The sequence below is a fragment of the Hemitrygon akajei genome, chromosome 8 (assembly GCF_048418815.1).
Source record: "Hemitrygon akajei chromosome 8, sHemAka1.3, whole genome shotgun sequence".
In the NCBI taxonomy this organism is placed as follows: domain Eukaryota; kingdom Metazoa; phylum Chordata; class Chondrichthyes; order Myliobatiformes; family Dasyatidae; genus Hemitrygon; species Hemitrygon akajei.
The window spans coordinates 66,369,199-66,395,368 of record NC_133131.1 but is presented as its reverse complement, the minus strand read 5'-3'; the positions used below and the strand labels follow the sequence as shown (position 1 = coordinate 66,395,368).

The 26,170-nt window shown below is 43.2% G+C and overlaps 1 protein-coding gene across 1 annotated transcript in view; it reads left to right on the top strand.

The window, feature by feature from the left end:
• Positions 1-732: 732 nt before the first annotated feature.
• The window catches only part of LOC140732508 (uncharacterized), a 28,401-nt gene continuing 2,963 nt past the window's right edge, over positions 733-26,170 (top strand). Inside the window, exons 1-4 of the mRNA XM_073055276.1 lie at positions 733-931; positions 1,017-1,430; positions 16,367-16,488; positions 24,598-24,822. Coding sequence (XP_072911377.1) covers positions 733-931; positions 1,017-1,430; positions 16,367-16,488; positions 24,598-24,822 — 960 coding nt within the window. The remainder of the gene's footprint in view (positions 932-1,016; positions 1,431-16,366; positions 16,489-24,597; positions 24,823-26,170) is intronic.

Below are 26,170 nucleotides of genomic sequence, written 5' to 3'. Positions count from 1 at the left end.
CCGACTCACTTCCAGGGACTCTGCAGTGAACATTATTTGTTTACTTTTTATTCTTCACACAATTTGTTGTTTTTTGACATTGGGTGTTTGATTATCTTGATGGTACACAGTCTTAAGTTTTTAAGAAAAAATCTGCCTTAGGGCAAGAAGGCAGAATCGCCTGCCCTTCACAAGGTGGTTACAAAAGGCAGACAGCCGGTTGTGAATGCTGAATCACTGGGAATAAGGAAAGAGATGGAGCGGCAACTGGGAGGATGGAGGAGGGGAGCAGGGATGTGTAGAGCTGAGTGTTGGTGAAGGCAGGGCCTGAAGGGTCATATAAAAGGAATGGGTGCAAATGATAGGTGTAGTATGGTGGGGAGAATAGTTTTGTAGGGTGATGTGGAATGAGGAATGGCGTGGTTATGAATGGTGGGTGGGCTTGGATCAAGGAGTTTGGTCATCTGGATTGCAGGAGTGGGTCTAAGGCGGGTAACGTTAGGGGCAGCGTGAGGAAGAAGAGAAGGAAGGAAGGGATGGGTGTTTGTAAGAATGGAGTGGGAGGGAGCAGAAATATAATGAGGGGTTAAGGTGTCTGGTCTTTACTTCACCACAGCAGCAAGGGAATGCAGGTACAGAGAGAGACTGCCAGGGTGAGTCTAGTCACCAGGTGGGACAAGCTACGCCTGAGAAGTGCCCTGAGGGGTGGGACAAGTTTCAGACACATAGATGCTCAGAACAGACAAGGGAGAAATGCGAAGATTAAGCTCGGCAGACGGGGCGGGGCTTGGCCCGACCCGGTCACGGCAGCGGGGGGCGGGGCTTGATCGATCACGGCGGCGGGGGCGGGGCTTGATCGATCACGGCGGCGGGGGCGGGACGGTGGATCTCGGCGGCGGGGGGCGGGGCTTGATCGATCATGGCGGCGGGGGGCGGGGCTTGGTTGATCTCGGTGGCGGGGGCGGGGCTTGGTGGATCTCGGCGGGGGGCGGGGCTTGGTTGATCTCGGCGGCGGGGGCGGGGCTTGGTGGATCTAGGCGGGGGGCGGGGCTTGGTGGATCTCGGCGGCGGGGGCGGGGCTTGGTGGATCACGGCGGCGGGGGCGGGGCTTGGTGGATCTCGGCGGCGGGGGGCGGGGCTTGGTGGATCTCGGCGGCGGGGGGCGGGGCTTGGTGGATCTCGGCGGCGGGGGGCGGGGCTTGGTGGATCTCGGCGGCGGGGGGCGGGGCTTGGTGGATCTCGGCGGCGGGGGGCGGGGCTTGGTTTAATCAGGACGGGCGGACGGGCCCAAGCTTCGCAGAGGAACAACGGCGGCGGTCCAGTCATTTCCTTGTTTCAATCGGGCGCACTGCGAGTTCGGTACACTATGCGGGAACTGACTGAGCAGGTCAAACTCATCGTGGAGCACCTGCTGGAGGAGGACTTCCTGGAGACGGACAGTGGCGACCCAGGTTAGAGGCACCTGGGGCCTGGCGGGAAGGGCGTCATCTCGGCGTTTGAGCGGCCTCCATTGCGGTGGGAGTGGGGAGGTTGACCGGTGTGTCCGTGTCTGACGGGAAGAAGCGCGGCTGTGGTGGGAGACAAAGGTGACTTCTCCGGTGTGGGGTGAAGAAAGGGGATGCTGTGAGGGGGATGGGTGTCCGTGTGGTGGGCTGGAGGAAGAGGAGACCTTGTGCTAGGGGAGGATCCTTGTCGTGTGGAGGGGGATGAAGGGCGGCTATCGTGGGAGGAGGGACTATGCGGGGTGGTGGAAGAGGGTCTGTAATGGGAGGAAGGTGTCGCCATACTTGGGAACGTTGAGGATGTGATGATGAAGCTGAAGGCTCTGTTGCCCATCTAGTTTAAATTTTTTGGGGGTCAGGGGACAACTGGAGAGGGAGAGCATGCATAGAGTTGTTATAAGATTAATAATGAAAGCAGGAGTCAACCGTTTCCCCTCCTCATGCCATTCATTATGATTACTTTTTAAACATCCCACTACTTTCCCTGATCCCTGGATTCCCCTGAATTCCCAGTTGTTAAAGTGGAACCATACAAAGGCAGTCATAAACCACCATCATTTCCCTGCATATACCATGTATTCCTTTGATTTCCTTCATAATTAAAAAAAATATCAAGGTCTGCCTTGAATGTGCTCATTCATCAGGTAGGAAATTATAAACACTATGTAAGTGAAGGGTTTTCTTTTCTCAGTCCTGAATTTGTGCTTTGTTTTCGGTGCACCCTGAATATATCAATTGGGAAACAGTTTGCTTATATCTGTTAAATTCAGGAGAGTATGGGGCCTCTCCACCAACACTCTCCTTACTGAACAATTCCCTCATTACAAGAATTGATCCAATAAACCTTTGGTTGCACCCATGGCTGTACAGTGAGGCTTCACTGGGTGTTTAAAATTCCAGTAATACCTCTTGTTCAAAAATCTATTTACAAGAAGGATAACCAAGATATTGTGCTCCTTTCTCATTTCTTTCGGTACCTACGCGTTAACTTTCAGTGTTTGATGTGTGTGGACACCTTTAAACCTCTCACTGTTTAACGACACTCTGCTTTTTTCTACGTAATATTTCACCTGCTATGTCCTTATCTGTTCACTGTACATCTTGGAGCATCACCTTACAGCACCTGCGATCGGTAATTGGGTTTTATTTCCTGCTCCGTGACCATGGGGTTTTCCTCCGGGTGCCCTGGTTTCCTCCTACATTCCGTAGACAGTTAAGGTCAGTTGTGGGCTTATTATGTTGGCACTGGAAGCATGGTGATACTTGTTGGCTGCCCTCCACCATCCTCGCTAATTTGATTTGACGCAAAAGATTGTGATTTGATTGTGTGTTTCCAGCTAACCTTTAATCCCTGCAATCCACATTGGATTCCATCATCAGCAACGTTTTTAACTGTATCATGGAAACCATTGATGTAGGTTGCGCACACCTGAAGTTCCATCAGTCACCTTTTGTCAAATGCCCAGTCATAGTCTTCCAACTGAATGTGATTAATTTCTTCCTCCTGTTTACTGCTCTTTAACCAATCTCAATCCATGCTGGTATAGTACTCTTAATTGTGCTGTATCATTATTTGATATGTGGAACCTTAATATCTTAAAATCAAATACGTCTCCTCTTGAGCTTGATTCAGCTTCAGATGGGATCATCTCTTCATAACTGCAGTTCTGTGCAAGTGATAACAAAGAAGTAAGAAAGCTTTTCAGACAGAGTGAGGGGACGAGTTCCAAAGCAGAGCAAACAGCCCAATAACCTAGATTCCTGTTTGTGCCAAATGTGAATTGGCATGGAGTCAGCTGATCTGAACATGCACCTTAACTCAAGGAAGTCTAAGGTCATGACTACTGGCAGCGCAACCAATTTCAATCTCGATGGAGAGGAAATTGAAGTGGTTGACAGTTTCAAGTTACTTGGATCGATGATTAATACCAAAGCAGTAAGCATTCAGGAAATCCAATGAAGTATTGCTCTTGGCAGAGTAGCCATGAAGGATTGAGAGAAGATCTGCAGGAACAGGAATCTGTCTCTACATGCAAAGATTCAACTTGTGCAGGCAATAGTGTTCTCAACGATATTATATGGATGGGAAAGGAAGAGGATAGGAAGTGTATCAATGCCTTTGAACTGTGGTGCTAGAGAAAAATATCACACATCTTATGGACCTCTCTCAGAACAGTCAGTCCTCAACAAGATCAAACCAAGTCTCTCTCAGCAGGGTCAAATGACAAGACTCCACCTATTGTACTTTGGCATATTTTGCGAAGAAACAGCTCCCTGGAAAAGAATATTATCCTCAGCACGGTGGAAGGACAACAGAGGAAGGCCACCAATCTGTTGGATGGACACATAAGGACAGCTTTATCGCAACGTGATCTACAATGAGCTGCCTTTGCGTGGATCAAAACCCATTTAGGGCAACTATCCATAGGGTCGCCATGAGTCGACGATGACTTGATGGCACTTAACTAATCTGTACTGAAGATAGGATTAAATTTCATGGGATATGAGTGGACCAGAAATTAGATGAACCAGTTTTAGACTACAGGGAATTGACAATAAAAGTTGTGTCATATCGAGTGTTGACTAAGGTGGGCAGGGATTTTAAGTTCAAGTGTGTGACAATAGATGACCAACAGTAATATTTAAGTTAATATTTCATAAGTATTAACAAGAAAGAAGTGCCTAACTAAAAGGCTGAATTATTTTGTGAATAACGATGGCAGGCTTAAAGATTGGAAAAACTTCAGAAACCAGCAAAGTATTGGGAAAAAATTTAAAAAGAGCAGATGAGAAAGAGAATCTCAAAGATATATGACAGAAGAAAAACTAAGTCAACTTATTAATAAGAAGTTACAATATAATACACTTCAGACATATCGACCAGAAAAAGCAATTATGAGAACTAAACAGAGATATTATGAACGAGGTGAAAGATCACATAAGGTCCTTGCATAGCAGTTGAAAACAGACCAGACTTCTAAAATGATAAATGCAATTCGAACAAGAGTAAATAAAATTACTTATAAACCTTTAGAAATTAATGAAACTTTCAAGAATTTTTATTCTGAATTGTATAAATCAGAATCACAAAATGATAATGTCAAGATAGAAAGGTTTTTATCACAAATAACTCTTCCAAAATTGAATACGGAAGAACAGAAGGGATTAGATATGCCTTTTACATTAAAAGAGGTCGAAGAAGCTCTAGGATCATTTCAAAGTAATAAATCTCCAGGAGAAGATGGTTTTCTGCCTGAATTTTATAAAAAGTTTAAAGATTTATTAATTCCTCCTTTTATGGAGTTAATACATCAAGTGGAAAGAACGCATAAACTTCCAGAATCTTTTTCGATAGCTATTTTAATAGTATTGCCAAAAAAAGATAGAGATCTTTTAAAGCCAACATCATATACGGTATTTCTTTGTTAAACGCTGATTATAAAATAATAGCAAAAATCTTATCTAACAGATTATCTAAATACTTACCAAAATTAATACATATGGATCAAACAGGATTTATTAAAAATAGACAATCGGCAGATAATGTAACTCGGTTATTTAGTATAATTCATTTGGCTCAAAAGAGGGAGGAAATGAGTGTGGCAGTTGCTTTAGATGCAGAAAAAGCATTTGATAGATTGGAATGGGATTTTTTATTTAAGGTATTGGAAAAATATGGATTAGGAGTATTTTATATAAAATGGATTAAAACCTTAAATACTAATCCCAAAGCTAAAGTAGTGACAAATGGTCAAATTTCAACACCATTTCAGTTAACAAGGTCAACTAGGCAAGGTTGTCCATTATCACCTGCTTTATTTGTGTTGGCGATAGAACCATGAGCTGAATTAATTAGAATGGACCCAGATATTAAGGGTTTCAGAGTTAACCAGGAAGAATACAAGATTAACTTATTTGCTGATGGTGTTCTGCTTTATTTAACAAACCCATTGCACTCGTTGCGTAAATTATCCTCTAGATTAGAAGAATATGGGAAAATATCAGGTTACAAAATAAAAGTGAAAGTTTACCTCTTACTAAAGGAGATTATAGTCAATGTCGATTAATAACTCAATTTAGATGGCCGACAAACGGTATAAAATATTTAGGTATAAGAGTTGATAATGATATAAAGAACTTATATAAATTAAATTACTTACCATTATTGAAAAAAATTCAAGAAGATCTTGATAAATGGATGATATTGCCAATAACATTAGTAGGTAGAGTAAATACCGTAAAAATGAATATATTCCCTAGACTACAATATTTATTCCAATCACTACCAATACAACTACCCCAGAAGTTTTTTTAAGAGTTAAATAAATATGTGAGGAAGTTTCTTTGGAAAGGTAAGATGTCAAGAATATCGTTGGAAAAATTTACATGGAAATTTGATCTAGGAGGGTTACAACTTCCAAATTTTAAGAATTATTATAAAGCAAATCAACTTAGATTTATTGCATCTTTTTTTGAGAAAGATAGACCGGCATGGATTAGAATAGAACTAGATAAAATAGGAGAAAATACACCAGAAGATTTTATATATAAATGGGAATCTAAATGGATACGGGAAAAGAAAGAATCTCCTATATTAAAACATTTGATTGACTTATGGAATAAGATAAATGTTGATGATGAGACAAATCTTTATTAGCAAAGAGATCTTTAATTCAAAATAGACTTATTCCTTTTACAATGGATAATCAACTTTTATATAATTGGTTTCAAAAAGGGATTAGATATATAGGAGATTGTTTTGAAGGAGGTATATTAATGTCATTTGATTAATTAAAGAATAAATATGAAGTATCAAACAACACTCTTTTTTGTTACTTCCAATTAAGGGCTTATTTAAGAGAAAAATTAGGACAAACAATGTTATTGCCGGAATCTAATGAAATAGAAACTTTAATTCAAAAAGGAAAAACTAAAAAATTTATTTCTTGTATGTACAGTTTGATTCAAAAACAGGCAATTAAACAAGGAATCCATAAGTCAAGACAAAAATGGGAAAGTGACTTGAATATTAAAATTGAAGAAACAAATTGGTCTTGATAGTATGACAAATACAATAAATGTCCGGTTAAGATTAGTGCAATATAATTTTTTACATCAATTTATATATTACACCACAAAAAATAAATAAATAAAATCCAAATTTATCTGATCAGTGTTTCCGATGTAACCAAGAAATCGGTACTTTTTTACATTCTACTTGGTCTTGTTCTAAAATTCAACGTTTTTGGACAAATTTAAGAGTTTTATTGGAATAAGTTATTGGAACACAACTTCCACATAATCCAATATTATTTTTATTAGGTGATATTGAAGGGATAAAATCGAAACCCAAATTGAATAAATATCAGAAAGAATTCATAAAAATTGCACTGGCAGTAGCCAAAAAGGCTATTGCAGTTACTTGGAAATCGGATTCATACTTAAGTATAGATCGTTGGAAGAATGAAATTTCCAGCTGTATTCCACTTGAAAAAATTACTTATAATTTAAGAGATAAATATGAAACATTTTTGAAAATTTGGCGCCCTTATTTACAAAAGACAGGATTAAATATATAGGTGCTCAGAAGATAAAATAATTGGTTATTTGGGGAAAGAAATAAATATATATACTAAAGTTATTATGAACTCCGTGGAGCATGTGGGGATCTTCCGATATCCAGGCATTCTTTCTTTTTTTTCTTTTTCTATTTTTCTATAGGGATGTTAGGGGGGAGGGGCTAAGGGGAGGGGGGAAGGGTATATATATTTTTTTCTTTCTGTAATCATTTGAAAACTCAATTAAAAAAGAAAGAGCAGATGAAATGAGAAACCAGAGTAAAAATATGATAGCTGAGGAAGAAATAAGACAGTTGCAGGAGTTCCCATAAGTACGCAAAAAGGAAAGCTGAAGCCTAATCCGAATTAAAAGTGAGGAATGTTGTTTATAAACGACAAAATCAAATCAAAAAATAGGAAATCGAGGGTGCACATTGTAAGCCTATTAACAGCTAATGTTAGCAGAGATCTAGGTCACACAAGCATCAAAATTAAAATGCAAGTATTTATTAAAAGACTGGCATCTTGGCCTTTTTTGCAAGAGGAATGGAATGCGTATCAATACATACATTTTGGCACAGCTGCACAAGAATTTGGTTATATTGTTGACCTCTTTATTTAAGGAATAATATGAGAGATTTTTCACGAGATTAAGGTTACCTTGAGCTTTCACTGTGCAGGAGTTTAGAAAAAATAATAAATGATCTTGCTGAACATGTAAGATCCTGAAGATAAAGCAAAAAGAACAGCAGATGATGCAGATCTGAAATAAAAAAAGAAAATGCTGGAACTGTTTCTCTCTGTTTACAATTGCTTCATAATCTATTTCCAGAATTTCCTGCTTTTCTTTAAGACACTGCCCATCTTGAAAGGTTAATATTGAGAGGATAATTGCTCCCTGGAGAATTTGGAATTGAGGTCTTAGGATAAGGTGTATGCCCTTTAAAATTGAAATGAAGAAGCGCTTCTGTTAAAAAGCTGCGAATCCTCAATTTTCAGTGTTCACATTAAAGACCAAGAGTGTTGGGCTTTTCGATTTTAGGGAAATTGGCAAATTATAGGAACCAGGCAAGTATGTGAAAATGAGATAAAGTTTGTCAAATAATGGAGCAGGCTCAAGGGGACCAAATGGCCTGCGGCTATTTCTTGTGTTCTTGTCTAAACACGTTCTTCTTTAGGATGCAGTAGATTGTGGTGTCACTACAGGCAAGTTTTGATTTACATAGAACATAGAATAGTACAGCACATTACAGGCCCTTCGGCCCACATTGTTGTGCTGACCCTCAAACCCTGCCTCCCATAAAACCCCCCTTTAAATTCCTCCATATACCTGTCTAGTAGTCTCTTAAATTTCACTAGTGTATCTGACACCACCACTGACTCAGGCAGTGCATTCCACGCACCAACCACTCTCTGAGTGAAAAACCTTCCTCTAATATCCCCCTTGAACTTCCCTCCCCTTACCTTAAAGCCATGTCCTCTTGTACTGAGCAGTGGTGCCCTGGGGAAGAAGCACTGACCATCCACTCTGTCTATTCCTCTTAATATCTTGTACACCTCTATCATGTCTCCTCTCATCCTCCTTCTCTCCAAAGAGTAAAGCCCTAGCTCCCTTAATCTCTGATCATAATCCATACTCTCTAAACCAGGCAGCATCCTGGTAAATCTTCTCTGTACCCTTTCCAATGATTCCACATCCTTCCTATAGTGAGGCGGCCAGAACTGGGCACAGTACTCTTAAGTGTGGCTTAACCAGAGTTTTACAGAGCTGCATCATTACATCGCGACTCTTAAAATCTACCCCTTGACTTATGAAAGCTAACACCCCATAAGCTTTCTTAACTACCCTATCTACCTGTAAGGCATCTTTCAGGGATCTGTGGACATGTACCCCCAGATCTCTCTGCTCTACCACACTACCAAGTATCCTGCCATTTACTTTGTACTCTGCTTTGGAGTTTGTCCTTCCAAAGTGTACCACCTCACACTTCTCCGGGTTGAACTCCATCTGCCACTCCTCAGCTCACTTCTGCATCCTGTCAATGTCTCTTGGTAATCTTCGACAATCCTCTACACTATCTACAACACCACCAACCTTTGTGTCGTCTGCAAACTTGCCAACCCACCCTTCTACCCCCACATCCAGGTCGTTAATAAAAATCACAAAAAGTAGAGGTCCCAGAACAGATCCTTGTGGGACACCACTAGTCACAACCCTCCAATCTGAATGTACTCCCTCTACCATGACCCTCTGCCTTATGCCGGCAAGCCAATTCTGAATCCACCTGGCCAAACTTCTCTGGATCCCATGCCTTCTGACTTTCTGAATAAGCCTACCATGTGGAACCTTGTCAAATGCCTTACTAAAATCCATGTAGATTTCATCCACTGCACTACCCTCATCTATATGCCTAGTCACCTCCTCAAAGAACTCTATCAGGCTTGCTAGGCATGTTCTGCCCTTCACAAAACCATGCTGACTGTCCCTGATCAGACCATGATTCTCTAAATGCCCATAGATCCTATCTCTAGGAATCTTTTCCAACAGCTTTCCCACCACAGATGTAAGGCTCACTGGTCTATAATTACCTGGACTATCCCTACTACCTTTTTTGAACAAGGGGACAACACTCGCCTCCCTCCAATCCTCCGGTACCATTCCTGTGGACAACAAGGACATAAAGATCCTAGCCAGAGGCTCAGCAATCTCTTCCCTCGCCTCATGGAGCAGCCTAGGGAATATTCCGTCAGGCCCCGGGGACTTATTTGTTCTAATGTATTTTAACAACTCCAACACCTCCTCTCCCTTAATTACAACATGCTCCAGAACATCAACCTCACTCATATTGTCCTCACCGTCATTAAGTTCCCTCTCATTGGTGAATACCGAAGAGAAGTATTCATTGAGGACCTCGCTCACTTCCACAGTCTCCGGGCACATCTTCCCACCTTTATCTCTAATCGGTCCTACCTTCACTCCTGTCATCCTTTTGTTCTTCACATAATTGAAGAATACCTTGTGGTTTTCCTTTACCCTACTCGCCAAGGCCTTCTCATGCCCCCTTCTTGCTCTTCTCAGCCCCTTCTTAAGCTCCTTTCTTGCTACACTATATTCCTCAATAGACCCATCTGATCCTTGCTTCCTAAACCTCATGTATGCTGCCTTCTTCCACTTGACTAGATTTTCCACTTCACTTGTCACCCATGGTTCCTTCACCCTACCATTCTTTATCTTCCTCACCGGGACAAATTTATCCCTAACATCCCCCTTGCAAATTAGTTTAAACCCTCCCGAATCATGCTAGCAAACCTACCTGCAAGGATATTGCTCTTCCCTCGAGTTCAGGTGCGACCCATCCAATCTGTACAGGTCCCACCTTCCCCAGAAGAGACCCAATGATCCAAAAATCTAAAACCCTGCCCCCTGCACCAACCTCTCAGCCACGCATTCAACTGCCATCTCCTCCAATTCTTACCATCACTCTCACGTAGCACTGACAGCAACCCTGAGAACGCCACCCTTGAGGTCCTGTTCTTCAGCCTTCTGCCTCGTTCCTGAAACTCACACTTCAGGACCTCATCCTTCTTCCTGCCTATGTCATTGGTCCCAACATGTATTGCGACTTCTGGTTGCTTTCCCTCTCATACCAGGATGTCATGCACCCGGTCAGAGACATCCCGGACCCTGGCACCCGGGAGGCAACAAACCATGCGGGTGTCCTTCTCACGTCCACAAAATCTCTTGTGTGCTCCCCTGACTGTAGTCTCCAATGACGACAGCTCTCCTCTTCTCCGTCCCATCCTTCTGCACCACAGGGTCAGACTCAGTGCCAGAGGCCCTGCCACCGTGGCTCACACCTGGTCGGTTGTCCTTGCCAACAGTATCCAGGATGGTGAACTTATTATTCAGGGGAATGGCTACAGGGGTGCTCTGCACTACCTGTCTACTCACCTTCGCTTCCCCCCCTCTGACTGTCACCCAACGACCTGCTTCCAGCAGCCTAGGTGTGACTACCTCCCTGTAGCTCTCACTTATGATTGCCTCATTTTCCCTTATGAGTTGAAGGTCATCCAGCTGTGCTCCAGATTCCTCACACAGTCTTCCAGATCGCCCAGCCGCATGCACTTCTGGCAGATGTGACCCTGCGGGAGAGGGGAGTTCCCCCAAGACTGCCACATCTCACAGGAGAAGCACATCACCGTCTCAGGAGGCATTGTAGAGACTAACTGGGAACAAGCTCGTCCTCCGCCTCTTCTTGTCGAAGCCTCTCAAGTCAAAGCCTCAGAGCTCCACTCCTTCACTGGCCGCTTTCCACCAATTTTGTGCTGCCATTCCTACCTTCAAGAGGAAGTTTGTTATACTCTATGTTGTAGCAATGCACTTCAGATCTTAAAGGTCTTAGAATGCTACCGCAAGTTTGAGTTGGTCTACAAAATGGAAAATATAGTTACTTAACGTTGCACTTTTCTAAGCAACTCCTTCCTTTATACAGTGGACCTGGGAGAGAGACTGATGTTTTCATTTGCAGAGATGTGATGTTTACAGTAGAGACACTGATCTGGCCCTTCAGCCCAGCTGGTCCGTGGAAGCAAATAGTCGCATCCATGCTAGCCCCATTTGCCCGTAAGCTTCTAAACCTTTCCAGTCCATGTAGGTGTACGAGTGTCTTTTAAAAGTCATTATTATAGCTACCTCAACCACTTCCTCTGGCAGCTGATGCCACATAGCTGCCGCTCTTATTGTAAATAAAAAGGTGCACCCCAAATGCCTCTTAAATCTTTCCCCTCTCACCTTAACTCTACACCCTCTAGTTCTTGATTCCCCAGCCTCGGAGGGAGGAGTGGGTGCTTTCATCATATCTATGCCCCTCATGATTTTATGCAACTTTGTAAGATCTCCTATACTCCAAGGAATGAAGTTGTAGACTGTTCATCCCTTCCTTATAACTATATATTACAAGTCCTGCTGGAGTGAACCTTTTTAGCCCTCTTTCCAGCTTAATAACATCTTTTCTATAGCAAGGCAGCCAAGACAGAACACAATACTCCCAGTCAGCCTTGCTAGCATCTCGTACACTGCACCATGTCTTCCCAACCTTAATGCTCAAGCTTCTGACGGCCATCGGTGACAACACACACAAAACTCTGGAGGGACTCAGGCAGCATCTGTGTGTTTTTTTCCCCTCTATCTATGACTCCACTTTCAGTGAACTATAAACATGCTTTTCAGTCATTCTGTTGTACAGCACTCCTAGGGCCTTGCCATTCACTGTGAAAATCTTGCCTGGATTTAACTTCAAAATGCAGCATCTTGAACTTATCAGAATTAAGTTCAAGTTCAACATGAATACAGCCAAACAAAACAGTATTCCTCCAGGGCCAAGCTGCAAAACATATAGCAGACTACACGTAGTGTATATGGTTACGATTTCTGAAAAAACATACAGAACCAAGGGAAAAAATATCTAAGTCTCTGAATGGTTTGACTGTAGAATTGATATTAAGTTGTCCCGGACTAGCCTGTTTGTCCATTGAGCGAACGCTGGTGGGTGGGGGTGGGTGCTTAGCATAGATGGGGGGGGGGGCCCAGCTCCCAACCCAAGTATGGATTCCAGTGTAGCCCACCGAGGCTTTACCACACTGCCTCTGTGTCACCTCTCCTGGTCGACTACCACAGGTGACTACAGCATGGGCCTTGTGTTTGCTACAAACAAGGGAATGCAGCTCCCCTGCCGTCAGTCTCACTAATGAACCACTGAACTGGGTTTGCGGTATTCTATTACTAATGTGAAACAAGGTCTTGCGATCACAATAAAAACGTCCAAGACAGTCACTTGCACCAAGCACCATCCAACAGTACTCTAGAAGTCTGGGTGACAACACAGCAATGATACCCAAGAACAGCTCCATCCTTTTCAAGCAACTCGATGATGGGATAGTCCTGCAGTACTTGATGTTCTTGGTATCCAGTAGAGTCTTGTGATTATTTTTTTTAAAAAAAAGAAAGATGTACAAGACAAAAACATACACCTTTGGTTGGACCCAGACAGGCCTCTGAGGCAGAGCACATCACCATCTTACTGGAAGACACTATTTACCATTCCTTGGTCCACTTACTCAACTGATCAACATCCTCCTGTAGGTTTGATAATCTTCATTGTCTGTTATCATCATCATCATCATCATCATCATTATATGCCATGTTGTATGATGTAAGTAATCATGGTCTTAGAACCATGATTGTCCTTGGTAAATTTTTCTACAGAAGTGGTTTGCCATTGCCTTCTTCTGGGCAGTGTCTTTACAAGATAGGTGACCACCAGCCATTATCAATACTCTTCAGAGATTGTTTGCCTGGTATCGGTGGTCACATAACCAGGAATTGTGATATGTACCAGCTACTCATCCGACCATCCACCTCCTGCTCCCGTGGCTTTATGTGACCCTGATCGGGGGGGGGGGGGAGGGTGCTAAGTAGTTGCCCACACCTTTCCCAAGGCTGGCCTGCAGGTTGGCGGACTGGCAGAGGGAAGGAACATCTTGACCACCTTTGGACCTCCACCCCTCCACCTTAATTATTCCACCTATACTTCCATTATCTACAGACTTTCTATCCGATGACTTGTATACCCTCATCAAAATCTTTCATATAGTTGACAAGCAACAATGGGTCCAAGACATGTCACTAGTCACAGTCCTTCAGTTTGAGAAACACTGTCACCTCTGTTTTCTGCTGACAAGCCATTGTGTACCCATTAAGCAACTCTCCCTGAGTTCTATATCTTCTAACCTTCTACAACAGCTTAACATGTGGAACCTTAGCAAAAGCCTTGTTAAATCTCATTAATCAAATCTGTTGTCCTGCCATCCCCAAATTTCGTGCTCACTTCATCAAACAGAATCAAGTTTGTAAGACATGATCTACTATGCACAAATCCATGCTGACTACCCAGTTGCATCTTGCCCATCAGAACTCTCTGCAGTAACTATTGGCTGACAGTTCCCAGGGCTTTTCTTTGTTGTGCTTCTTAAATAAAGGCAAAGTATTTGTTATCTTTTATTCGGTTATATAGCCCATTGATGTACACTCTGCTCAGCCAAACACCCGAATAATCACATTGTCAAGTTCACTGATGACATGACAGTGATGGGGCTCATCACCGACAATGATGAGATGGCCTACAAAGAGGAGGTGGAAGAGTTTGTGGTCTGATGCCAGACAAATAATCTCTTCCTCAGTGTCAACAAGACATAGGAGTTAGTTATCAACTTCAGGAGAGCTCTCATCCTTTTCTACAACAGTTGGAAACTGCGAGCAGTTTCAGATTCCTAAGAGTGCACATCTTGTGTGACCTCTCGTGGTCCCAGAACACATCCTACACAGTCAGGAAAGCTCACCAGCTCCTCTGCTTTCTCAGCAGGCTAAAAAGAGCTGGATTATGCACGTCTTTACTCACTTCATTCTACAGAAGTGTTGTAGTTTTCATACCATGCATCACTGCATGATACGGAAATTGTACTGCGGCAAACAGGAAGGCTCCATGTCAGGTAGTTAAAGCTGCCCAACACATCACTGACACCAGCCTACCTGTCTTCAAGGTCATTTATGCTGAAAGATGTGGAAACATCATGAAGGATCCCACCCATCCTGCTTTAGTTTCAAGGGCCTCTAAGGTACTGCTCTCAACTACACAACTAGATAGTTTGTTCCATGTGTCCACAACTCGCTCTGTAGTGAAATGCTTCCTCATGTTAGTCTGAAATCTCCAGTCTCCACCTATGGCTCTGTGTCCTTGTTGATGGATTGATGTTGAACTAGCAGCTGACACCCACCTTAATGATTTCCAACACTTCTGTCATGTCTCCTCTCATTCTGTGTCTACTTAGGCTGAAAAGGTTTCATTCTTTCTTTCTTTATAAAACATACCCTGCAGACCTGGAAAGAGTCTAATCGCCCTTCTCTGGACTCTCTCCAGTGTCTTCACGTCCCCCACAATATGGAGACCAAAATTGTACAGAGTACTTCAAGGTATGGCCTCACAAGTGCATTAGACAGCCTAAGGAGAACATTTCTAGACTTGAACTGCACTGAGTGCATTATATAGCCCAACAATCTATGAGCCTTCCTAATTGCTTCTGTGCATTGTCTAAATGTTGATAGTGATGAATCTATCAGGACTTCCAATCCTTCTAGTGCACTTTCTAACTCAAACTCCCCCATATTTAATATTTTTACTTTACATTTCATCTTACACTTTACATTTCATCTGCCCACATCCTAATTTTGTGTTACTGGCAAACTTTATTCATTTATTTGTTATGTGCTTATCCAACTTTTTTTTTAAAAAGCAGCAGCCCCAAAACTGATCCCTACGGAACTCCACTTTTAACATCTAGGTGTGAAGATGGTGCTCTCACCATAATTCATTTTTTGTTTTTAAGCCAATTCAGCACCCATTCACACACCTTACCCTGAATCTCTACCTCCTGTAATTTGATTATTAACCTTTTGTGAGATACCTTGTCAAAAAGTCTTCTGAAAGTCCAAGTAAACTGCACAAGGCTGAAGCATTCATGGGTCTGGAATCACATAAAGATCAGATCTGTCAGGATTTCCCATATGCCTGACCACCCATTTTAACTCTACTTTCCATTCCCATTCGGTCCATAGCCTCCTCTATCATCATGATGAGGCCATGCTCAGTTGAATCAGAAGCACCTCATTTCATCTGGGTAGCCGCCAGTGTGATGGCATGAGCATTGATTTCTCTAACTTCCAGTAATTTCTCACCCACTCCCCTTCTCTCTTTTCCATTCCCCATTCCGGCCCCACTCTTTCTCTTCCCTTCTTACCTGCCCATCACCACCTCCTTCCCTTTCTCCTATGGTCCACTAACCTCTCCGATCAGATTCCTTCTTCTTTTTCACCTATCACCTCCCAGCTTCTCACTTCATACCCCAATCACACCCACCAACCTTCCCCCTCATCTGGCATCACCTATCACCTTCTATCTCATACTCCTTCCCCACCCCCCCCCACCTTCTTATTTGGGTCCTAGCCCCCTTCTTTTCCAGTCATGATGAAGGGTCTCAGTTTGAAATGTCGACTTTTTATTCGCTTTCGCCTGACCTGAGTTCCTCCAGTGTTTTCTCTTTGTGTTGCTTTGCATTTTCAGCATTTACAGAATCTCTTGTGTTTAACACACACCACCATCTTATTCTGGAGTATTAAGCTGGTTCCTGACTGAAGACACAACACATTGAAATCTTGATGAGGTGAGGATCTGCTCATTTTTCTTGTTCATTGCTGTTTTTTTTGTGTTGCAGGGGATGAAGAGGTTCTCAAGGTAGCTCAGTGCCTGCGGAGGCTTGGAGATGAATATAATCAAATCATTCAGCCACATGTGAAAAATCTTCAGCCCAAGTTGCATGAGCTGGCAAAGGATCAGGTATGTAGATATTAAAATTAGCATACAGAACCTTGGAATATGCAGAAAATTTAATGTGTTGCCTAATTCAAACGAAGCAGCCAACACCTTAGATTAGACAACACATCACTTGCTAGCTGATAGGTTTATGTGGCAATCATTCACTAGCATTAACGATGTGATAATTACCCTGTTTTCTATAGAACAGGTGAACTGGGGGGGAAATGATCAAGAGTTTGCCAATTCTCAATCGCTGTCACTCCTTATGAGTTAACAGCTCATTGGAGGGAGATGATCTAAAAGGAATGCTTTGATGTTGAAGCCAATGGTGGTACAGTTGGCCCTCCTTATCTGCGGGGGATTGGTTCCAGGCCCCCCACCCCCGGTGGTCTTTAGGACCCAGCGGAACCCCAGACGTTATTTGACATGTCTCCGTATGGTGGACATTAGGACCTGGCAGCGCAGCTCTGAATTCGCAGTGTTTCTGTTTATGAAAATAATTGCGATCATGATTGAAAATAAGGTGGAAGTAATAAAGCGATTGGAAAGAGGTGAAACACCATTGGTCATTGGAAAAGCGTTAGGCTATAGTCGGTCAACGATCGGAACAATTTTAATGGAGAATGTGAAGGGCCCTGCCCCGATGAAAGCTACAATTATTACAAAGCAACGCAGTGGTTAAATTATTGAAATACATATGTTTCTTAAATGTTTTATATGCATAGAAAGGTAAAATATGTACTATATACTAAGAAAAACGTTTGACTAACTGATGATAAATAATACCGGATGTACCTGTTCCGACTTCAAATCCGACTTAAAGACGAACTCAGGAACAGAACTCGTTCATGACCTGGGGCTGCCTGTACTTTTAAGTCATTTCTAGATTACTTATAATACCTAATACAATGTAAATGCTATGTAAATAGTTATACTGTATTGTTTGGGGAATAATGACAAGAAAGAATAGCCTGTACATGTTCAAGCAACGAGTGCTGGAGAGAGAACTTCCGGGTTTTCCTGATCTACGGTCGGTTGAGTCTGCGGATAAGGAGGGCCAACTGTACAGTCAAGAATGTGCTACACAAAGCAACTTTACCATTCCTTTAACTATGTTACTGATCTGTAATCAATAGATTTAATAACTGAAGTTTGAATTTTCAGAAAAACATCATTCGTAAAGGTAGCCTATAAAACCTTAAGAATTTGCAAATTTCTATGAGATATCCTTGTTCTTCCAAATTTCAGAGATTATATAAGTAAAAAGAAAACGGAATTATTGAAGGCACTCAAGGTAGTATTTGATGTTTTAGATTGAAAACCATATATGCAAACAAAGTATAGAAACAGGAGAAAATCTGCAGATGCTGGAAACCCAGATCAACACATACACACACAATGCAGGAGGAACTCAACAGGTCAGGCAGCATCTGTGGAAAAGAGTGACAGTCGTTATTTTGGGCCTAGACCCTTCATAGGGGCTCAGCCCAGAATGGCATCTGTTTACTCTTTTCCGTAGATGCTGCCTGGCCTGTTGAGTTCCCAACATCTTGTGTGTGATGCAGACAAAGACAGGATAGTGTCCTGGGCATAGCCAACTTTAACTGCTTCATCAGTTGCCTCTATTCCATCACGGAGTCAGGAATGGAGATGTTGATACATTGTCGAGCAGTTGCACGAGAACGTTATCTGCAGGTTCACCAAAGTTTCTCACAAACCTGATTTAGAAATGAATCCCTGGTTCTTCTACATTACTGGGGCTTAATGCTTTAACTCCCTGTTCAGTGGCACTGTGAGAAGAAGCTCTCCTGCACTTCAAGGAGAATTAGATGGGGCAATTAATACTGGTCTCTTGATGCCTAAGGTAAATAAAAGGCCCACCAATCCTCCAGTCGTATCTAATTTTTCAGCCTTGTTCCTTAAACAAAACTCAACCTACAACACTTTCCTTGCAGAGAATCTATACCTCTTCCTTGTAGGCTTGCAGTCACCAACCTTTTTAAGCCCAAGATCCCCTACCTCGGCCTTGGTGAAAGGCAAGATCGACCCCAGATCGATTAGTTGCACGCATGCGCACCGGGACAAAGACCGGAAGTAAAACCCCACAACCCGGAAGTAGAAATAATGTATGAACACCAGAGATCACCACCCTTTTTTTGCACCATGGACCAGTTTAATATTGACGATATTCTTGCGGACCGGCCAACGGGACCGGGGGGTTGGTGTTAATCACGATCGGAATACAGTGATACTTGAAGCAGGTTCCTTATGTCCAGTCTATTCCACAATTTAGTTTATGTGGCTCTCAGCACTTAGCTGCTGTCCCGCTTGTTCACGTTTTTTCCGCTGGAAATAAACTCAAACGGGTTTGTCTTTCAGTGTGAGGTGCTTGGACTCGGGTACCAGAGCAGTTTTGAGTGCTTCATTGCCTCATTAGACAGCCTCCCGCCCACCCGCCTGCCGCCAGATGCCTTGGCCAGGTGCGGCTGTTCCCGTGCTGGGGCCACGGCGGTCGCAGTCCGGAGAGAGCGACCGAGTGAGGAGGAGTGCAACAGGGCGCCCGCCCCCCCTTGTAGGATATATCGGCCGACAAAAGTTTGACTGGAGGGATGACTTTCAGTAGCTCACAGCGAGGTAGCTGCTCTGATACTTTCGAATTAGGTCGTCTGCGAATATTTTAGCATCGGGTTCCCACGAACATTCGGAGTGCTAAACTGGTTTAGAGGCGGTACCCATCTGTCTGCGCTCCAGGCCAGAAGCAATGACGCTTCCCACTGGCCACGCGAGGCAGCCGGTTACCCGAGGCCAACCAGTGATCCCCGGTGCCCAGGTATCACTGCGTTTAGGCGATTGATGACCTCACGTGCGTTCAAGTTCAACAGTGGGCATGACAGGGAATGAGGAAAGGTGCAGCTGACTCGTATCGTTTCCTTGTGGCCTGGTGGTTGAGGACCAGCGCGTGGCGGGGAGCTACACGCATGCGCACTTGGCAGAAAGAATTGAACTAAAACCCTGCAGCCTGGAAACAATCTCTCAACAGTATTTGTGTATTTATTTTTCATTTTTTCTTGGGATCGACTGGGAAAGTCTCAAAGATCGACCAGTCGATCACGATCGACGGGTTAGCGACCACTATTGTAGGCAGTACTGTATACTCTATATTCATTCCCAATTCTCCTTGAGATGTATTTTCTCTCTACACCTAGTATAGGCACCCGCTCTCATTATCACCCCATTTTTAAACATTTATTCCTCTTCCCTTCTCATCCTAGCTCTAGCCAGCTAGTATCCTAGCCATCCAGCTGCAGCTTCTAACAGACAGTGTCAAGGAATTGGAATGGGATGAACTGCAGACTACTGAAGGTGCTGAGGGGTTAATAGAGAGGACATACAGAGAAGTAGTTACACCTAAGGTACACAGTTACATACAAATTACACAGGCATCTGGGTGACTGTCAAGAAGTGGAATAGGCAGCCGGGGCAGAGTACCCCTGTGGCCATTCCCCTCAACAACAGATATACTGCTTTGGACACTTCTGGGAGGGATGACATAGTAGAAGAAGGTCACAGCAGTCAGGTCTCTCGCACTGAGCCTGGCTCTGGTTCAAAACGAGGGGGGAAGAAGATGAGTGTAGTAGCGATAGGAATTCTATAGTTAGAGGAGTAGACAGGAGATTCTGTAGACGTGAAAGAGACTCCTGGATGAAATGTTGCTTCCCAGGCTTCCAAGAATGTCTGGGATTGAGACCACAGCATTCTAAAGGAAAGAGAGAGCAGCTGGAATTCATAGTAGATATTGGTGCCAATAACATAGGTTGGAAAAGGGAGGAGGTCCTGAAGAGAGAATTCAGGGAGTTACGTTGAAAGCTGAAAAGCAGGACTTCCAGGCTAGTAATCTCTGGACTGCTGCCTGTGCCACGTGTCAGTGAGAGTAAGAATGGGATGATTTAACAGATGAATGTGTGGCTGAAGAATTGGTGCGGGGATGGGGGGGGGGTCAGATTTTAGGATCATTGGGATCTCTTCTGGAGAAGGTATGATCTGTGCAAAAAGAATGGATTATACCTGAGGCTGAGGGAGAAAAAATACCCTTGCTTTGGGCTGGTTTGCTCGAACTGTTGGGGGGGGGGGGGTGTGGGTTGTAAACTAATTTGGCAGTGGGATGGGACCAGAGTGATAGGGCTGAGGATGGGGCAGTTAGTATACAACCAGATGTAGTGTATAGTGAGACTGAGGAAGAATGGGCAAATTGATGTCAGTAGGGTGAGTTGAAGTGTAAACATGGAGCCAAAATCAAAAAGGGTGATGAAAACAGGACTGGAGGTGTTATTTGAATGTATGCAGTATATGGAGTAAGGTAGATGATCTTGTAGTGCAGATAGAGATTGGTAGGTGAGATGTGGGCATCACTGAGCAATGGTTGAAAGAAGATCATAGTTGGAAGCTTAACATCTAAGGATACACATTGTATCAAAAGGGCAAGCAGGAAAGCAGAGGGGGTGGGGTGGCTTTATTGGTTTAAAAAAAAAAGAAACTTAAATCCTTAGGAAGAGGTGACTTGGGATCGGAACATATAAAAATCTTGTGGACAGTTAAGAAACTGCAAGGGTAAAAAAAACCCTGATGGGAATTATATACAGGCTTCCAACAGTAGCTAGGATGTGAGCTACAAATTACAACAGAGCATAGATAAAGCTTGTCAAAAGGGTAATATTATGATACTCCTAGGGGATTTCAATACGTAGATGGATTGGGAAAATCAGTTTGTCCCAAGAGACAATGTCTACAGGATGGCTTTTTAGAATAGCTTGTGGTTGAGTGCACTAGGGAAAAGGCAATTCTGGTTTGGGTGTTGTGAAATTAACCAGATTTGAGGAGCTTAAGGTAAAGGAACCTTTAGGAGACGGTGATAATAATGGTAGAATTCACCCTGCAGTTTGAGGCAGAGAAGTTAAACTTTGTGTCAGTATTATAGTGAAGTAAAATGAATCGGAGGCATGAGAGAGTAGCTGGCTAAAGTTGTTTCGAAGGGAATACAAGCAAGGATGATGGCAGAACAGCAATGGCTGGAGCTTCTGGGAGCAATTTGGAAGGTGCAGGATAGATACATCCCAAAGATGAAGTGGTTTTCTAAAGGGAGGATGACATAAGTATGGCTGACAAAGGAACTCAAAGATAAGGTAAAAGCAAAAGAGATCTTTGTTAAGAGATGGCATGTGATTACATTAAAGTAAACTAGCCAATAATATAAGAGGTTTATTCAGCTATATCTAGAGTAAAAGAGAAGTGAGAATGGATATCAGATCACTGGAAAGGGACTGTGGAGAGGTTGCTATTGAGACAAACAAATGATGGACTAATTTATTAAGTATTTTGTGTCATTATTCATTGTGGAAGAGACTAGCAGAATGCCTGTAATTTGAGAGTATCGGGGGGGGGGGCAGAAGTGAGTGTAGATTCTATTACTAAGGAGAAAGAGGGAAGCTGAAAGATCTTAAGGTAAATAAGTCACCTGGATCAGATGGACTACACTCCAGGATTCTGAGAGGTAGCTAAAGAGATTGTGCTGGCATTAGTAATGATCTTTCAAGAAACTCTAGATTCTGGAATGGTTTCAGAGGACTGAAAAATTTCAGATGTCACTCTGCTTTTAAAGAAGGAAGGGAGGCAAAAGGAAGAGATTATAGACCAATTAGCGTGACTTCAGTGGTTGGTAAGATGTTGGAGTCCATTATTAAGGATGATTGTTAGGGTTACTTAGAGGTGCGTGATAAAATAGGCCAAATTCAGCATGGTTTCTCCGGACTGTGGCTGCCGCGGCCCTGGCACGGGTCCTCCGGCCCTTGCCTTGTTCTCTCTCCCAACCCATGACCAGCCACACCTGGCCAAGGCGGCGGGTGGGAGGCTGGAGTTCGGGCTGTTATGTATCCCGTAACTGGATCACTTACCAGCAAAGATAGAGAGGTCCGCTTAAGTCTGATGGTACCATTTTTAAACGCTTTATTTTATAAAGGGGCACAAAAGTAAGGTTAATACAAACATTCAGATAACATACGTTGTCAATACTCAATCTAAAGCGCAGGTATAGTAATAATCAATAAGAAATAAACTCTATCGTTGTCTAGGGGTAATGTATATATTGTCCGCTGTATATCTGAAAGTCTCTTGCGGTCACTGCAGTTCCACCAGCTGCCGTCTTTTGTGGTGTCGCGGTGGTGCACTTTGTTAGAGAGAGAGAGATAGAGATTGAATGGAACAGTTACCCGGCGGGTTTTTCCAACCTTTATGAGTTCGATCCGTCGGAGTCTCGTTGAGGAATGGACGCTCACTTGTGGCCTCTCCTGTAGCTAAGCCGTTATTTCGTGGTGAGGTCGCCAATCCCAGGCAAGGAAAAGACGCACACGAACCCCACCACCGGCTGTCGCTATTAAACGCTGTCACAGGATTTCTAGCGTGTCTTCTGGTGCGTCTGGGGGGCCGTCTTTACAACCCCTCTTTTATCTGAACTCACGGGGTCTCAGATGTCAATCAGGTTGGGATGATGCAATCTCTCTCCGTCTCTCCACCCGCGTTACCCTGAGGGTATACACGTAGTACAGTTCCCAATTCACAAAGGTGTCTCCACGAGACAATGACCACAGTCGCCAGCTTTTGCCTCGCCGTGAAACGAGGGACACTGCACGTATCTTTCTCTTCTCTTGGGTCATTGACCCCCCCCCCTTCACTAGGGCTCTTGCGATTCTCACAAAGGAGGGGGCTGGGGTCATAACAGGGCCTGGAGGCTGTCTAATGAGGCAATGAAGCCCTCAAAACTGCTTCCGTACCTTGAGTCCAAGCACCCTGCACTTAACGACAACCTCATTGAGTTTTTTTGAGCGGAAAAAAGGTGAGCAAGTGGGACAGAAGCAAGTGCTGAGAGCCACTAAAACTAAATTGCGGAATAGACTGAACATAAGGAACCCCCTTTGAGTATCGCCGTATTCCGGTCGTGGTTAACACCTCCCCCCCCCCCCCCCCCCCCAAATTCGGTAGCAAGAATGCAATATATTGCAACATAAGAGGTAATGTTGCAGCTATATAGGATTCTGGTCAGACCTCACTTGGAGTGAGAGGTAATGGTAATATATAAGAGGTAATGTTGCAGCTATATAGGATTCTGGTCGGACCCCACTTGGAGTACTGTGCTCAGTTCTGGTCACCTTACTGCAGGAAGGATGTGGGAACCATAGAAAGGGTGCAAAGGAGATTTACAAGGATGTTGTCTGGATTGGGGAGCATCCCTTATGAGAATAGGTTGAGTGAACGCAGCCTTTTAACCTTGTAGTGACAGAGCATGAGAGAGGACCTGATAGTGTATAAGATGATGAGAGGCTTTTTCCCAGGGCTAGCACGAGAGGGCACAGTTTTAAGGTGCTAGGAAGTAGGTACAGTGGAGATGTCAGGGGCGAGTTTTACACACAGAGTGTGTGGAATGGGCTGCCGGCGATGGTGCTGGAGGTGGATAAGATGAGGTCTTTTAAGAGACTCCTGGGCAAGTACATGGAGCTCAGTAAAATAGAGGGCTATGGATAACCCCAGGTAATTTCGAAGATAAGGACATGTTTGGCACATCTTCGTGGGCCGAAGGGCCTGTATTGTGCTGTAGGTTTTCTATGTTGGAAATCTAAAATTAAAATGCGGGAAAAACTCAACAGCTCAGTCAGTATATCTGGAAAGATGAGCATTGCTATTTGTCACAAAGTTGGTGGAAAAATTGTTGATTTAACATTACGTGAATGTTTTAATCTACAATTCGGACAATAGAGGAGGAACCCAATTACTGCAGTTCCATAATTCAGGTCCCATTTCCATCATTCTCTTTCAATTTCTCTATTCCTCGCTCAAGAAGACTGTTATAGTTTATTTTTGAGGAAAACATAATTTCAAACGGGGGAAATAAATAAATACTGAAGATATGTCAAAACGCACTTGGTAAATACAGTGCTTATCTGAATGAGGATAGCTGTTCAGAAATGGAATAACTTCTGAAAGGTAAAGAAATTGGATATCTAGAATGGCATGCAATTAACTGCTGAGTTGCAATTCTGTTTAATAATTGTTTTACATTAAAAATTGTATTATTTTTACAAGGCTTCTGAAGTGTTTTCGGGGATCGTGACTGGGCTATGCAACTCCCCTGAAATGCAGGCACGTACTCAACAGTTGGGTCCTGAGATAAATCTCCTTGGAATTGCTATCGTTGTGGGAATGAACATTTCTAAGGAAGTGCCTGAATTGCTTCCTACAGTCAAAGTTGCATTGACAAACTTTATCAATACAAAGCTGCTGCCATGGATTCAACGTTCAGGAGGATGGGTAAGCATCATGCCTAACATTACAATAGTGATTGAAAACTCAAGCAGATAGCTGTCTCCTCCCTCATTTCTTACCCCCCCCCCCCCCAATTCTTCGTTTGTCCTCTCCATTGGTCATCTACTTGCCATTTCTCAACTCCAACTCTACCCCTCCCCTACCTGGCTCAACCTGCCTGCCTCTCCCGATCCACCAATCTCCCTGTCTCATCTCTGCCTATACTGCCCATCTCCCCTCTGCATTCTTGGTCCTGATGCAGGTGTTGCTTGACCCACTGAGTTACTCCAGCAGATTGTTGTTAGATTACTTTTCAGGAAAGCTAATTCACCAGAGCAATACTGTATCTCACCTTTACTTTATATCACAATGCAACTTTGCCATGAGCTTTTGTTGAAGGGTTAAGTCCTTTTCCAGAAATGAGCTTAAGATCTGAGTAATATCTTACGAACGTTGTTGTAGTTGATTAAATCTGCCTTTAAACCAGATCCCTCTGGTAGATATTAAAGGTCCCTTAGGAAGCAGTGTTCTTCTGGTGACCTGGTTAATGTTTCTCGCTTGGCTATTATCCTTAAAGTATATTTTATATTATCTTGTGCATAAACAGGCTACAGTATGACAATAAAACACATCTGTAACAAGGATATAGGAAGTGGCCAAGATTGTTTAGATGCCAACTGATTGTTTTGAGAAAAAAATTAAATCATTGTGATATGTCACCCTACACAACTACAACTTATCAGTGGACAGAATTAAAATCTCACCTGTATTAGTTACAGAGCAAAATGACGTTTTTTTTTGGAATGATGCAGCACTGAAGGGAGTGAGTGGGATAGTGTGTTAAATGTGGATTATGAAAAGCAATGAGGTTAGTTTAAAACTGAATTCTAGATCTAGTCCGTGGTAATTGAAGGACAATTGCTGGTGATCGAGCAGTTAAATTTTGTGCTATGTAAACCAGAATCTGAGGACACATACCTTGGAATTGGAGACTAGACTAGATTAGAAAAGGAGAACAAAAATCTGCATGATTTGAAAATGAGTATAATTTTAGCATTGATTATGCAAGCACAGGGGTTATGCTCTGAAGAGGATTGACTGTGAGAGAGAACATGATTGGATAGCAGTGTTTTAGGAGGCTGGTGAACACAAGAATGGCGGTTACTGGATGAGTGTGGAGGCAACAGCGGCGTGTACTGAGAGTCCAGCAGTAGGTGAGCTGAGTAAAGGTAAGAGTTTTGTGGATATCAAAGTTCCTATTTAAAGTACGAGATCAAAAATACAGCTGGTCAAATATGACATGCGCCGGCTGGTGGCGTAGTGGCATCAGTGCCAGACTTTGGAGTGAAAGCTC